Here is a 15,407-nt window from a genome sequence, read left to right as displayed (position 1 = left end):
CTTGATTGCCAGCCCACACCTCCTTACATCATCCACATAGAAAGCATTTCAGGGGCACCTGGGTGGCTCAGTCAGTTAAGGGTCTGCCTTCAGCTCAGGTCATGATCTCAGCGTCCTGGGATCGAGCCCCACATCGGGCTCCTGGCTCAGTGGGAAGTCTGCTTCTCCCTGTCCCTCTGCCGCTCCCCCTGCTCATGCTCTCTCTCTCTGTATCTCTCTGTCTCCAATAAATAAATAAAATCCTTAAAAATAAAAAAAAGAAAGAAAGAAACTTACTTTAAAATTTTCATATTTTTTGAATCCATTAATTCAGTCCATTCGTTGAGGGGGAATGTTAAATGGAAAGCTAAACAATAAGCTGTTGGAAGTATTCCCTAAGTCCTTGGAGTATAGAGTAGTGGATTTGGAGTCGGACAAACTTGGGTGCAAGTGCTGGCTCCAACCGGATGAATTTAGGAAGTTATTTAATGTCCCTAAGCCTTCGTGCCCTCTTTCTTAAATGCAGTTAAAACAACCGGCCTCACAGATGTTGAGTTTGGAGAATTATGTGAAATAATGTAGACACAGAAATTAACACTGCGGTCAATAGAAAGTAGTTATATCCTTCTGAGTATTTGGGAAGTTCTTTCTAGGAGAAAATAAAATGCCCCTCAATGCAAATATAATGACAGAGGTCACTGTTACAGGTGCACTGTCTTCCAGGGCCTGGACGCCCCCAGACCTCACTCTCTCCTTGGAGTCCTTGCTGTTGCTACTGGAGAAGCCTACTTTTCCCCGAATTCTCCCTCCCCCTCTTCACACCACCACCAACTCTCAACCAGCCTCTACAATGAGCGCATTCTCCACTCCTTCCAGGACAGGGGAAGATGAGTTACAGGAAATCCCAAGCAGGAAACCAGGAAACATTTTTCTTATAAAAACAAAAAACAAAAAACATTGTTATACGTGGTGGTCAGGGTCTTTAGTAAAATTACTTATGGGCAAATGGGCTTCTTTGGCCATATCTGGAAATCTAAACCACTACATCTAAAATTGTTTCTATGGGAAACTATGTTCCAAGTGCCTAACAACTGACTTAGAAATGAGCTATTGGAATGCAACTTGTTTGGGGACTGTCTGTAGGTCAACATTCATAACTCATTGTCAATGAAAAAGGAAATGACATCTACTGTGCTCTTACTGAAACACAGTACACATATATTTCTATGACTGTTTCTTGAGGACACCAAGTATCTAAAGTTGTTTAAAATAGCAGCCGCATAAACCCATCAGATGGAATTGATATTCTGGGTCTTAATTATATTTAAGTGACTAACTCCAGCAACTCAAATGTGCTTGTTAGGTATCTTTTAGACATTTTTAGAATTTAATACGTTTAAGGAAGGCAGAAAGAGCCTTTCCTTTTGCAGCGCTCCCCTTGTGGTTATATAACCAGTGTGCTGAAGCAAGGGCTCCCTCCCCCTTTCCCTGCGGGGAGACTTCTCTGCCCATGTATGGTAACTGTTCCACAGCCGGTCGTGGTACTCGAGTGAGCAAGCCGAACCCTTATTAGGATCCAAGCTTAAAAGTTACACAGCACAGGGACTAAGATTAAGAATCTCATGTGTGTAGAATCTGGTAGCTACTGAATGGATCAACCAAACTGACTCTGTCGTTCAGGGAGGAAGAGGCATGAATATAAATGATCTCTATGAGGTTCCTATTCTAACAAAAACCCAATTACTTGCCCTGTTTTCAACTCATCCTGTCCTAAGTCCCAAGAAAGCATTTTTCTAACTCCCTTACATTTCCATTTTGTCTCATTACCACAGAGAGCACCAGGTGTGTCTTTTCTTGCCTTTTTCTTCTTTCTTGCATCTTCGTGTATACGTACGGAAGCAACTTTCCTGTACTCTCCGTTACTATGTCCCGGGGCATCTCGACAGTCCTCATCGGAAAACAGATGGTTAATCGGGGCCGAGTTTTAAAGATAAGGCATTCTGGAGCAGGGCAGATGGAGGCAAGAAAGGCCCGATATTCTGTGAGGTGATGTTTATTATTAGGTAATATTATGTATATTATAAAATACAGAAAGACAGTCATTTTGAAGGATGAGATAAATAAAGTCCTAAGATTTTCTTCCCACAGCCCATCAGCCCATCCTGTGCACTCTGCAGGTGCAGGACCCGTTTGGGAGACACTGGCGAGGTGTGCAGAGGGACGGCCAGACTGGGAGAGGGGACACGGTTGTGTTTACCGTGATAATCCAGGTAAGAAGTGGTGCAGGCTTGGGTTAGGGCATGGAAGGCGAGATGTGGACAGATTTTAAACATATTTGCAGGTTGAACAGAGGAGACCTGATCACTGGTCAGATGGCACGGAGGAGGGGGTGGAGATGAGGAAGAAGACATGGTTAAAGGCACCTCCAGTTTCTGGTTTGAGTAACTTCTCAAATGAGAGCATCAATTTACCCTTTAAATGCAGCTGAATGAAAAACTCTGCCATTTAAATTTTGGAAGGAAAAAAAGACAGGAAGACCTGTTATGGTCATTTTAGCTGTGTGTGTTGTTTATTTTTGTGACAGGGATTACCTCTAGCCCTCACATTTTCTGTTCTCTTTTCCCACTGATCCATTTTATGACCCTCTCCGTACACGTTCAGAACCACTCGAGTCTATTGCTCAGCATACGGTACACTGAAAGTAATGCTATTCACAGGTTTTTACAAAAATAAAAAAAGTTGAAGGAGTTATGGTGCATCTCTGGAGCTCTGGCTGGGAATCCCCTCATTAAGGGAGCCTGGGGCTCAGTACTTACCTGTAGGCAAATGTCAGCCACAACTACTGTTAAAAAATCCTTTCAACGGTACAGCCACTTACCGTGATTCTGAGAATCCAAAAAGAAAATGGACTTAGAGTGTTATGTAAACTCTAAATTCATATATGAATGTACGTCACTATCTTTAAGACAAAATCATTTTTAAATGCTCGTGGGGTAGCAACTTATATAGAGAAATTGAATCACTCACTCAATGAAATGTGAGAAGCTGTCAGACCCACAGTCCTGTTCCATAATTAAAAGTCTGCTTGAATGATTTTGCGTTTGGAAAGAAATTGAGTGATTTGGAGTTTGGAACATAGGAGAGAAGTGGGCTATTTCTCCTCGATGCATACTGAGCAAAAATCGGTTTTTAAATGCCCTGTTAGACGTGTGTAATTACTTTTGCTTCACTCTCTTCGTTAGAAAAATTTGTAAGCAAGACACAGATTTGAGCCCGTTCAGTGATCCTAAAGTCTAAGGGGAAATATTATCTATAAACTTAGAAACGTCTTGCTAATTTTCTCCACAAGAGAGAATTTGCATAACTCTTGAACTAATTTTAGACACATGCAGCTTTGTGCCCCTACAGATACAAGTTTATAGGAAGGCTTGACAACTACTTTGGGGAGACGAGGGTTTTTTTACTCAGTCAGATATCTAGAAGTCATTTGTAACTATCACAATCGTTCGTGTTCAAAAACTGCCGCTGAAAATGGGACCTGAAGTTAGAGTTGGGGTCTTGTTTATCTTACTTTGCAGATGTGGCTGGTGCTCACCCTGTCAGTGGCAGCCCTGGAAAGCAGAAATCCTGGCTTTTGTTCAAAGGCCTGAGCTCCAGAGAGGGTGTGGATTCCTGTTTGTAGGGAGACATTAGTCTAAAGGCAAGGGGGGGAGCGGCGACGAGTGGGCAGAGTCAAAATGGCTTGGCCAAAAACACGAAGGGTAGATTTCCTTGCTATTAGAAAGGAATTCCTCCAGGTTGGGTGGAAGAGGAAAGAGAGGGAAAGTTGGGGGTCCTAAGAATGCAAAGGACCCTTGCACGGCTTCTTAGCTGCGCGGCTAAGGAGAAGGCAAGCCCCAGAGAGAGATGGCCCTGAAGTACGTAGGTGGGGAGGGATTCCCGCGTCCCAAATATGGCCCTGAAGCTGCCAAGAGCCCTTGGACCTGAGTGGACCTCTTTGCAGCAGGTGACATCTATGAACAGAAGATCAGGTGCACAAGCCCCTGATACTATATAAGACTGCGGGGCTGTGGCAAAATCTTGGGAAAGAGGGAGAGAACCTCAAAAGGGGCTGAGGTTCAGTCTCTCCCCCTGCAGGATGGGGCCTTAAAATGGGAAACAAGTTGATACAGAAAGTAAAGTACACTGGAGTGAATTTCTTGCAAAAAGAGCTTGTGGACTGAGATATTGGACCGTTAAAAAGGGACAATTTCTTTTTTGCATAAAGTGCAGAAAGACACTTCAGTTTAGCATGTCTAGGCAATTGTACTTGTTCCAGAATAGTAGGACAGGAATGAATGAGGTTTAACAGTGCCAGCACTCTAAAATGGAATGATATGGAAAGAATTCTCAGGCCCAGTCCGAGTCATTTATCAGGGTCAGCTGACACAGGACTTAGATGTTTATATAGGTTTAGAATTTCTGGCAGGTAGCAAAGGGCCTGATGACACATGAGGTTTCAGAGGCAGCTTACCCAATAAAAACTCTTACATTTATGTTTTTCCAGAAAACACCATTGAGGTGAAATGGGACATGGGGACTTGTGGCTTTGAGAAACAGTGGGAGGTAAAGCCTTCCCTATGAAATTCCTCTTTGACTAGCAAGACAGCAGCAGACAATTCCACATGCACGGGGTGGTGGTGGTGGGGATGTATATTTCCTCTCAGGTGTTTGGTGGGAGCTAGCAAATGGAAGCACCCAGAAGGCAGACCAGACTCCCTTTAGCCAATGTCTGTACTGGGAAAAAGCACCAGCAAGAGCCAGCCGGGCTTGCAAGTATGAGCTGTCTGTTTGAAAGCAGAGCGCTGCATTTGGTATGAAATGGCCTGCCCGCACTTTGGGGGAAACAGACCCCAGGATGTGAAGACGGAGAAGGTAGCAGTAGCAAGGAGGTGGGGACAAGCCCAGAAGAGCTGTCAGGGGAAAAATGAAAGGGAAATGACAGGGAAGGGAGAGAGGGAGAGGAGAAAGCACCACCACGTGGGGATTTCTGATGGGACAGGAAGTGAAAACTATAGAAATAGAAAGAGGAACTTGGGGACCAGAAAGCTGTATTTCCCAGTGCACTCCCCAACTCCTCTCCCCGCAAAGAAACAACCATATTAGGGGAAAGATAGACAGGAAATGTCCCTTCGCACCCTAGCCCCTGATTCTGTGGCTGAATAAGATACCAGCTCCGTAAGAGGGGACTGCCTAGGTTGGAAGGAGGGGTGTTCCCAGAGTGGAATGTGGCCTGTTCTCATTCAAAGAAGAATTCAGTTCCCGTTCAACGTTAATGCTAACGCTTAAAAAAGAAGAAAAAAGGATGACAAACTGTCACTTTTTATGTGGTGCTCATGAGGGAGGGACGAGGGTAGGAAAGTAGGAGGAAAGCAAGGTCTTCCGAGAAGTTACTTTATCAAGTGTTTACTCAGTTCTTGCTCCCGCCTAATTGTAAAAATAAATCGCGCACCTCTACCGGCGGCAAGCGGCTGGCAAACTGCAGGTGCGTTTGAGAACGTCACTGTCAAGTCCACCGTTGTGATTTAAAAGATATCTACTGTGCGCTAGCCCAACTTTATGAATCGCACAGTATGTTCTGGGAGCCAGACATAGATTACACCATGTTGAGACGTCTAGAAAAGCGCCAGCGTACAGAACGGTCATTAAAACAATTCCATGTTTTAAATTGTGGTGAAATATATGTAACATCACATTTATCATTTGAACCATTTCTAACGGTACAGCCCGTGGCATTAAGCACACTCACACGGTTGTGCAAGCCTCACCGCCACCCATTTCCAGAACTTTTTTTTCATCTTCCCAAACTGAGACTCTGTACATTAGGTGTTAAACAATCACTCCCATGCCCTCTCCGGTAGCCCATGGCAACCGCACCCTTTGGCTGTCTGTGTCTATGAACCAGCTATTCGAGGTGCCACATGAAAGTAGAATCATACAGTGTCCTTTTGTGACTGGCTTATTCAATACAGTGTAATATTCGTCCATGTTGTAGCATGTGTCAGAATTTCCTCCCTTTAAAAACCTGAATAGACCGACCCTTCTTAAGGGGGATACAGATGATCTCCTTTTTCTAAAAGAAAAAGAATGTATCTATCCATATCACTTTTTAAAACTGGCCACAGCTGTGACTTAAGATTTTTTTAAGTATTTATTGGTTTGCAAAAGGAGACTGGAGGTAGATTGCAAGGTAGCATTGGTTAAGGTCCTCTTAGTTTCTGGGGTGGGTTCTTTTTAATCTCACAGACAAGAGACCAAATCCAGACTTTTTTTTTTCATTAGTGGATGAAACTGAGCACTCAGCTAGTTCTCAGTCCTTTTGAGCATGGCTTCCCCTCTCCTTCCCCTCTCCTTGGCCTTCCATCCCCCTAATGGTTTTCCGGGTAAAATATATGGGGGCAAAAATAGGAAGAGGCATGCTTCCACCCTTTCGATTAGAATTCCTTATACAGGAATACCATACCTGGATCCAAATTTTGGACACTTTTGTGCTGAGTGTTTGAGCGGGCTTCTGGTCTTTAGATAAAGTAAAGAAATGAATAACTTTCTTCTTTCAGCTCTAACCTTAATTTCAAAAGTCTGTGCCTTTTACTGAAGTAAGATTCTCCTTTTCAGCTCTAAAATTGCCTTAGGGTGACTTTGGCCTTATTCCCCCAAAGCAAAATGTCCTTTTTCTTTAATTCACTGCAGGGTGTCTGCGTGGTGGCTGATGGGAGGGCATGATCAGTTTCACCTTGCATTTTCAAATGACCAGCTGGCCTGAAAATAATCTCCAAAACAGATCAGGCTCTGAAATTGCTGTTGTTAAACACAGTACCTAGGCAGCACCAGGAACAATCAACAACTCATTGGCCCATCTAGCCATGCCCAGAGTGGGAGCCTAGGAAAATACGAACATTTACTTAAAGCCAATGCACAGATATGATTCCCACGAAAATAACACAAGAGAACTACCAGAAGGAAATGGTAGATACTACAGTTTTTAGGCCTTTAAAAAATTTTAAAGATTTTTAGATATAGGGACGCCTGGGTGGCTCAGTCGGTTAAGCACCCAACTCTTGATCTCAGCTCAGGTCTTGATCTCAGGGTCATGAGTTCAAGCCCCACACTGGGCTCCATGCTGGGCGTGGAGCCTACTTAAAAAAAAAAAAAAAAGATTTTTAGATATATTTTCTTTTAAGAGAACCCTATCGTGTTTCTTAGAAGTCATTATGAGTTGCTTTAATCTAAATTTATTTTCTTTTTGATATTTTTAAAATTTACTTATTATTTGAGAGAGAGAGCAAAGTGAGAGAGAGCATGAGCTGGCGGAGAGGGGCAAAGGGAGAGGCAGCCTGACTCAGGGCTTGATCCCAGGACCCTGAGATCATGACCTGAGCTGAAGGCATATATTTAACCCACTGAGCCACCCAGGCGCCCTTAAATTTATTTTCGAAAAGATTGAAACTAATGAAGATGTCTATTTTCAGGTGGGACAATCAAGTCAGTGTTTCCTCTCCCTCTTCAGGATAGTCAAGGAAAGGAATGGTATGGTTCCCTGCCCTTTCAGTTCACAAGTTTGTTGCCCACTGATGCTCCATGAATAAAGCTGGAAGGAAGATCTTACTTTGGGAGTAGAGCAAGGAAGACCTGGAAGGGGGAAAACCAGGAATGTAGAAGCCCCAAGAATTCCTATTTCAGGACTCCGTTCTTCGGGACATTTTTGCCTGATGTAAAGAAACATTGTCGCACCCAACCAACTTCACTGGTGTGCCGCTCCCCGGCCTGAGCTGGAATTCCTCATAGAAGCAGCCAAGAGCACACTGACCATCTGTGACATCATATTACTCTGCATCTGGACCCAAGTCCAAGGTCTATCTTCTTACAGAGTCCATTTCTCCTTTTTAAGAGATCTTTGCTTTTGCAGGAAAACTAAGGATATTACCTGGGTCTTAGAAAAGCAGGCAAGTGAATGTATGTGGGGGCTGTGATATGTGAACTTTCCTAAAAATGACATTATTGAGCAATTGGAAACGTGTTAATTCCAGCTTTCTTCCACGGATTTTGTGTGTGTGGTTAAACATAGTAATATAAATATATGACCATTTTGACCATTTTTAGATGTACAGTTTGGTGACATTAAGGACATTTTATGGTTATTTTAAAAGTCTCCCACTGCTCTCCAGGCGGAGGCTCCTACCTCCTTTCTGTATAAGCTTCATCTTACGGATAGTATTTAGAAACCTTTCATTTCTCAACTTCACTTTAACAAAACTATGAGCAGTTTATCATGCCTTTTAAAAATAGAGGTTCTAAAATGGAGTGGCTCAAAGAGTATGTCTTTTTCTTACTGGTCTACTGCTCTTCTGACCTTTTATCCACTAAAGATAGCACTTGGGTTGATCTTAAACTTGCTCTCCCTCAAGCTAAGTGATTTCAATTTCTTTGTCTATTAATAGGTATCATTGCCCGCACTTTAGTCATGGTGGTTCTCACAGTGGTTCTTCTCTGAACCCTATCCAAGGTTATTTATATCACTGAAGTTTTGAAATCTAGTAGGAATATCTATAAACTCAACTTAAAATAAAACCAAACAAAGCGCACCGAGGGTTTACCAGAATAGGTTTCTGGATTAGGGTCCCTAGTGTGAGAAGAAGCTACCGTTCCAATCGGGCTGTTGAGTTTCACCCTTTCTCTTCCTGTCATTGCTCATTCTCAGCCCCGCTGTCCCTCTGCCACCTCAGATCCAGTCTTATCGTAAAACTTCATCCCGACTGAAAAAAACACTTCTTTCCTTAATTCCTCACGGTTGAAACAGTATGGCAATAGGGTACAAAAAAAGGGAGTGTTAAGCATTTTCCAGAGTGACTGGATTGAAACTGTCCTGAGCTGTTTACATATCTCATGTCAGGTGGTCAACTTGCTTTTTTGTTCAGAAAGTGTTGGCCTGGGGCGCCTGGGTGGCTCAGTTTGTTAAGCGTCTGTCTTCGGCTCAAGTCATGGTCCCAGGGTCCTGGGATCGAGCCCCACGTCGGGCTCCCTGCTCTGTGGGGAGCCTGCTTCTGCCTCTCCCTCTGCCTATCATTCTGCCTGCTTGTGCTGTCTCTCTGTCAAATAAATAAAGTAAAATCTTAAAAAAAAAAAAAAAGAAAGAAAAAGAAAGTGTTGGCCTTGTTGAACACTGCATCTGAAACAAACACTGATGTACTATATGTTGGCTAATTGAATTTAAATTAAAAAAAAAAAGTGTTGACCAGATTATGAATGACATCTTAAAGGAGGAAAAGTCACCCAAACAAGAGCAAGGTTGGTGTTAAGTCCATCTTGGTGTTTATTGGGGCTCGTGCCCCCTCCCAGCATGGTCTCGTGAATGTGGGTTCTCAGGGGATAGCTGTTGGCTGAATAAATGAATGAAGGCTAGGTAGGTTTGAGAGAAGGTCACCTTCTAGCCCCTAGTAAGCCGAGGACCCCAGAAGTGCAAGCAGGGGCGGGTAGGGTAAGTCAGAGGGAGAGTAACGTTCGATCTAAGGTGAGGATGTGGGCCAAGCGAAGAAGATGAAAGCCTGAGTGAGTTTGCATTTGACCATATCACCCAGGCTAGGACAATCCCAAGTGATTTACAAATGGCTTGGAAAGAAGGTATATCGTCATAATCCTAGACAGAAACCAAGGACGTAATTAATTCATTAAAAGGAAAGTGAGAGAAAGCAACCAAGCAAACTCTTTTGCCTGCTCCCACTGCATTTTTGCATGCTTGTCACCCCTCATGGGCACAGTCCTCATTGATCAGTGTCTTCCTAATACACTCTACGTGGGTAGAGCCATACCCAGAACAAGGCTGCGTCCTTAAAACTACACTTCGTCCTAAAAGTATTCCTTTTTAAAATGCACTTCAAGTAAAGTCTCCAATTTCTCAGAGTTGGAAAACCCTCACTTACCCTGTCAGATGCGTACTGAAGCCATAGTCACCGAGTACTTGGCAGTCACTATGTGCTTCAGATGACTCGGTTAACACACTCTACTCCAAGTCCAAGTGCCTGAGAGGCTTCAGCCCCCAAGGGAACATTTGCTTTCCAAAGAGGGTCTCATTAACCAAGTGAAACTAACTGATGGAATGATGTCGTACCTTTCTGTGCCAATTCTGGACAACCTCCTTCTCCCCTCCCGCCATCAGGCTGGGAATAGAGGAATCAGCAATTGGGTATCGTAGTTATGTTCCTGTCATCAGCCACAGGAAGCGGAGACAGCTTCTGTAGGGGTTAAGTCATAATAAAACCATGTTTAGACAGTTGACTAGAAAAGTGACGTTTATTGTAGATTTCTATAGGAGGGCTCCGCAGGTGGTCTCTGCCACCGCTCCTCGCGCTCAGAGCCATTTACACTGAGTTCAGAGGAGGAGCACAGGGAGGCTCTGAGCTCGGGGTTCCTGACGGGTGCCCCGTGGTTTGGAAATAGGTACCGAGTTGGTAGGACGCATCAGGCGCCAGGACGTCAAGACCAGTTAGATCAAGAAAAGGGTGATCAAGTCTACTTGAGGGGAACATCGAGCAGGGGGCGACCAACTCTGCCTGGGGAAATAGACAAGAAGGTCACCGACTCTACCTGAGGGAGCGGGAAGAAGGCTTCATCACGGGCCTCGTAGCATTTATCATCCTGTGTGATTATCCAATCTACCGTTTATCCGTCTGGCTTCAGCACTCTGCTACTCAATGAGGGCAGGGCCTGCCTCTCACAGATTTAAGGGTAGTTTCATGCCCTACTGGGCATAGCATGATCATTGCAAGAATTACTTTTGAAAGAAATATTGATCAATGTAGAAGAAACGTAGAGATGCAAAAGAAAGAAAAGGGTTAGGTATTACATGTGGAGAGAGAAGAACAGAGCCAAAACGCGGGGTTGGGAAATTCAGTGGGATTTTCAGGAAACACCCTTGGCTCATTCCTGGAGCTTATGGTGATTTAGGGAGAGAAATTGGTGAAGGAATGCGGAAGTGCAGCCAAGAATCAGAGTGTGGAGGGCCCTGTAGGGACTAAGGATTTAGACTTTGTTCTGCAGGCAAGAGGAACCCTTTCAACGTTTTCCAGCAGGGAAATAATTAGATCAAATCTGTGTGTTAGAGGAATCACTGGCAGCAACAGCAGAATGGAAGGAAAGGGTGGTTAGATGTGGCAACCAGCAGCCCTCCTGTCAGCGGGGAGGGGAGCGACAGCCGTTGAAGAGGACACTCAGAGTAGCCCTGTTACTGTGGAAGAGGTGAGAGAGTCCAAGCCAACGTGAAACTTCCAGTTTGGTGTGAACGCTGTGCAAGAAACCAAGACAGGTAATATAAGACAAGAAGCAGGTAGGAGGAGGGAGAGATTATTAACTCCACTTGGAGTATTTGGAGTCTGAGGAGCCAACGCATTTCCAGGGAGAGTCAGTGTGTATGCAGTTGGCAATATGAAAGGCGGAAGAGAAGCTGGGGCCAGAGATGGAGTTTGGGGTGTGGTCGTTGGAGCCATTTGATGGGATGAGAAACCCAGAGCGATCGCATGGAGAGAAGAGAAACAAGGAGGCACAGGGGGGAATTGAGATTTTCTTCCCCCCTTCTTGAAGTGCAGTGCCTTTCTCCTTATTACAAACATATCCGAAAACCAGCAACAGGCCCAAGTCAATGGAAATGACACTGAATTTTTTCTTTTTTTTTTTTTTAGAAGCTCTCTACCTTCTGGCCCTGGAAGAGGTAGCTGGCGCTTCCAGCGGCAGGACTACTTTCCTGGGAGTTGACCCCGTGTAGTTTTAGGTAATGCCCGCCATTTGTGGAGTCAGCTCATTCGGGACCTGACCCACAGCCCTTGAGATGTCTGCACACGAACCCTGGGTGTAGGAGCCAGCCCGGCCCGGAGGGGAAGGCTTGAGTCAGAGCGGCAGCACAATGGAGCTTTCAAACGCCTCTGCTGTTAACTGGCTTGGCATGTCTGCAGGTGCTGTGATGGGGAGCTGTCTAAGCAACTTCTGGTAGTGACCAGAGGCGGGGGGTGGCGGTGGAGGGGGGACCAGAGCACCACACTGGCGGGTCACACGACGGCCATCAAGTCCGAGGCGGCTCAGGCCAGGTGGCTACTTCTGCCTGACTTCTTGGGGAAGGAGATGAATGAAAGGGGTAGCAGTTGAAGATTATGCAGAGAACAGATGGGTGGGTGCCAGAGGCGGGGGGGTGGGGNAAGTGGGGGAGAGGGGCGAAGGGGCTCGAAAGGTACAAACTTGCAGGGAGAAGAGGACTAAGTCATGGAGATATGATGTACCGAATGGTGAGTGCAGTTGACATACTGCATTATATATTCGAAAGCTGCTGAGAAAGGAGATCCTCAAAGTTCTCATCAAGAGAAAGAAACGTCTATGACTAAGTGTGATGATGGTTATTAACTGCACTTACTGTGGGGATCACTTCACAATGTCTACCTTGGTCATTATGTCACCCACCTGAAACTAAAATGTCATAGGTCGATTATATCTCAATAAAACTGGAAGAAAAGGGGTGCCTGGCTGGCTCAGTGGGTATAGCATGCAGCTCGTGATCTCAGGGTCCTGGGTTCGAGCTCCATGTAGGGTGTAGCGATCACTTAAGGAAATTAAAAAAAAAACACTGGAAAAAAGCTGAAGAATATAAGAACTTAAGGAAAAATAGTTACTGGGGGATTAAACTCAACAGTGATCCCATGAATAATATCATTTGATTAAAATAAGTCATGAGCACATCTCCAAAGGCAAGAGAAATAAAAGATAAAATGAACTTATGGGACTTTATCAGGATAAAGAGCTTCTGCACAGCCAAGGAAACAGTCAAAAAAACTAAGAGACAGCCCACGGAATGGGAGAATATATTTGCAAAGGACACCACAGATAAAGGACTGGTATCCAAGATCTACAAAGAACTTCTCAAACTCAATACACGAGAAACAAATAAACAAATCATAAAATGGGCAGAAGATATGAACAGACACTTTTCCAATGAAGACATACAAATGGCTAACAGACACATGAAAAAATGTTCAAAATCATTAGCCATCAGGGAAATTCAAATCAAAACCACACTGAGATACCACCTTACGCCAGTTAGAATGGCAAAGATAGACAAGGCAAGAAACAACAATTGTTGGAGAGGATGTGGAGAAAGGGGATCCCTCCTACATTGTTGGTGGGAATGCAAGTTGGTACAGCCACTCTGGAAAACAGTGTGGAGGTCCCTTAAAAAGTTAAAAATTGAACTACCCTATGACCCAGCCATTGCACTACTGGGTGTTTACCCCAAAGATACAGACGTAGTAAAGAGAAGGGCCATATGCACCCCAATGTTCATAGCTGCATTGTCCACAATAGCCAAATCATGGAAGGAGCCGAGATGCCCTTCAACAGATGACTGGATTAAGAAGCTGTGGTCCATATATACAATGGAATATTACTCAGCTATCAGAAAGAACGAATTCTCAACATTTGCTGCAACATGGACGGCACTGGAGGAGATAATGCTAAGTGAAATAAGTCAAGCAGAGAAAGACAATTATCATATGATTTCTCTCATCTATGGAACATAAGAACTAGGATGATCGGTAGGGGAAGAAAGGGATAAAGAAAAGGGGGGTAATCAGAAGGGGGAATGAAACATGAGAGACTATGGACTATGAGAAACAAGCTGAGGGCCTCAGAGGGGAGGGGGATGGGGAATGGGATAGACTGGTGATGGGTAGTAAGGAGGGCACGTATTGCATGGTGCACTGGGTGTTATACGCAACTAATGAAGCATCAAACTTTACATCGGAATCTGGGGATGTACTGTATGGTGATTAACATAATATAATAAAATAAAAAAAAAAATAAGTCATGAGAGGGGTGCCCGGATGGCTCAGGCGGTTGGTTAAGCGTCTGCCTTCAGCTCAGGTCATGATCCCAGGGTCTTGGAATCGAGCCCCCCCGTGGGGCTCCCCACACAATGCAGAGCCTGCTTCTCCTTCTGCTTCTCCCTTTGCCTGCCGCTCCCCCTACTTGTGCAGGTGTGCTGTCTCTCTGTGAAATAAATAAATAATAAATAAATTTAAAAAATAAATCATTACAAATAGCACATTAAATACGATATAGCAGAAGTACTTGGCTGGGAATATGATCAGGTTGGGTTTTCTGGAGCATATGGATCTGGAACTAGCCTGTTAGTGACAGGCAAGATTCTAATGGGCGGGGGGGGCGGGGGGGTTGGGGTTATTACGGGCAGGGAGAATGGTGGGAGCATGAAAGAACAAGCTTGTGTGTACACTGGAATGGTAATTGGGAAACACGGTGGCTGTGTTGACTGTTTTTTTTCTTTTTCTTTTTTCTCTTGCTAGGTGTGGAGGAAGTGGCAGCAGCAAGGACAGAGGGCAAGAAGACCAAAGGATGTAGATTTTCAGTGACCTCAAGTGAACTAGAAGGGAAATTTGTAGAAAGTACTACAAGGGAAGACCCAGGAGGGTGGTCAGCTTATCTATGGGGGATAAATAACAAGTTTTCAGGTGACCAGCCTAGCAAGTGCCTTCCAGGTTTTTCCTAGCAATTACCTAAAAAGCTTTACTGACTGCCATGATTGTATTCTACTATTAAGCAATAATATTACCAGTATTTGTTACTATTTCAGTGCCTCTGATATGCCTATCACTATTCTAAACTAATAGATGACTTATCTCATTTAATCTTCCCTACAACACAATGATAATAGCACTATTATTATCCCCATTTTACAGATGAAGACAGTGAGGCGCAAAGAGGTTAAAAATTTACCCAAAGTTGGGGCGCCTGGGTGGCTCAGTCGTTCAGCATCTGCCTTCGGCTCAGGGCGTGATCCTGGAGTCCTGGGATCGAGCCCCATGTCAGGCTCCTCCCCTGGGAGCCTGCTTCTTCCTCTCCCACTCCCCTGCTGTGTTCCCTCTCTCGCTGCCTGTCTCTCTCTCTGTCGAATGAATAAATTTAAAAAAAATCTTAAAAAAAAAATTTACCCAAAGTCAAGAACCAGGATGAATCCCAGACATACTTCAGAGCCTGAGTCCTACTGCCTCTGAGAGTATCTGAGGGCGCTCAGTAATGTCGTTAGACTCTGCATAAATCCCCTTCGTGTGAAGCTGGTGTAGCCGCTGGGAAAAGTCAGCACGGCAGCTATGCCTGTATTCACCTTCCGCTTCTCTGGGGCCGCGTTGTCTGAGAAATGCAGCCTCTGGGAGTGGGACTGACGTTTCCTCCGTTGGAAATAAATGAGAGAAAAAGACCCTCCTCCTTTTGTGACCCTTGTCCCTCTCGACATTATGATAATATAGTTCTTACTGCTCAGAGATATGAATCTACAGAATTTATTAAGAACTCCAGTGCTTTCCCTTAAATCCCAAGCAATTCTGCTCGTTGTGTCTTTC

At 44.5% G+C, this 15,407-nt stretch overlaps 1 protein-coding gene and 1 long non-coding RNA gene across 4 annotated transcripts in view; both read left to right on the top strand.

Annotated features, from left to right (window-relative positions):
* The window catches only part of MND1 (meiotic nuclear divisions 1), a 109,421-nt gene extending 94,620 nt beyond the window's left edge, over positions 1-14,801 (top strand). Inside the window, exon 7 of one of the 3 annotated variants that reach the window (XM_034661505.1) lies at positions 14,355-14,801. In XM_034661505.1, the coding sequence (XP_034517396.1) occupies positions 14,355-14,557 (203 nt within the window). In that variant the 3' untranslated portion in view covers positions 14,558-14,801. The remainder of the gene's footprint in view (positions 1-14,354) is intronic. The other 2 variants (XM_034661501.1, XM_034661502.1) reach the window with 2 other exon arrangements.
* On the top strand, positions 1,939-8,073 carry LOC117802414. The gene is made up of 3 exons (XR_004625821.1): positions 1,939-2,025; positions 2,128-2,249; positions 7,488-8,073. It is a non-coding gene; the product is annotated as an uncharacterized LOC117802414 (long non-coding RNA).
* Positions 14,802-15,407: the final 606 nt, after the last annotated feature.

The sequence above is a fragment of the Ailuropoda melanoleuca genome, chromosome 5, assembly GCF_002007445.2.
Source record: "Ailuropoda melanoleuca isolate Jingjing chromosome 5, ASM200744v2, whole genome shotgun sequence".
NCBI lineage: Eukaryota > Metazoa > Chordata > Mammalia > Carnivora > Ursidae > Ailuropoda > Ailuropoda melanoleuca.
Note: the sequence above shows the minus strand (reverse complement) of the source record. Positions and strands in the feature narration are given on the sequence as shown.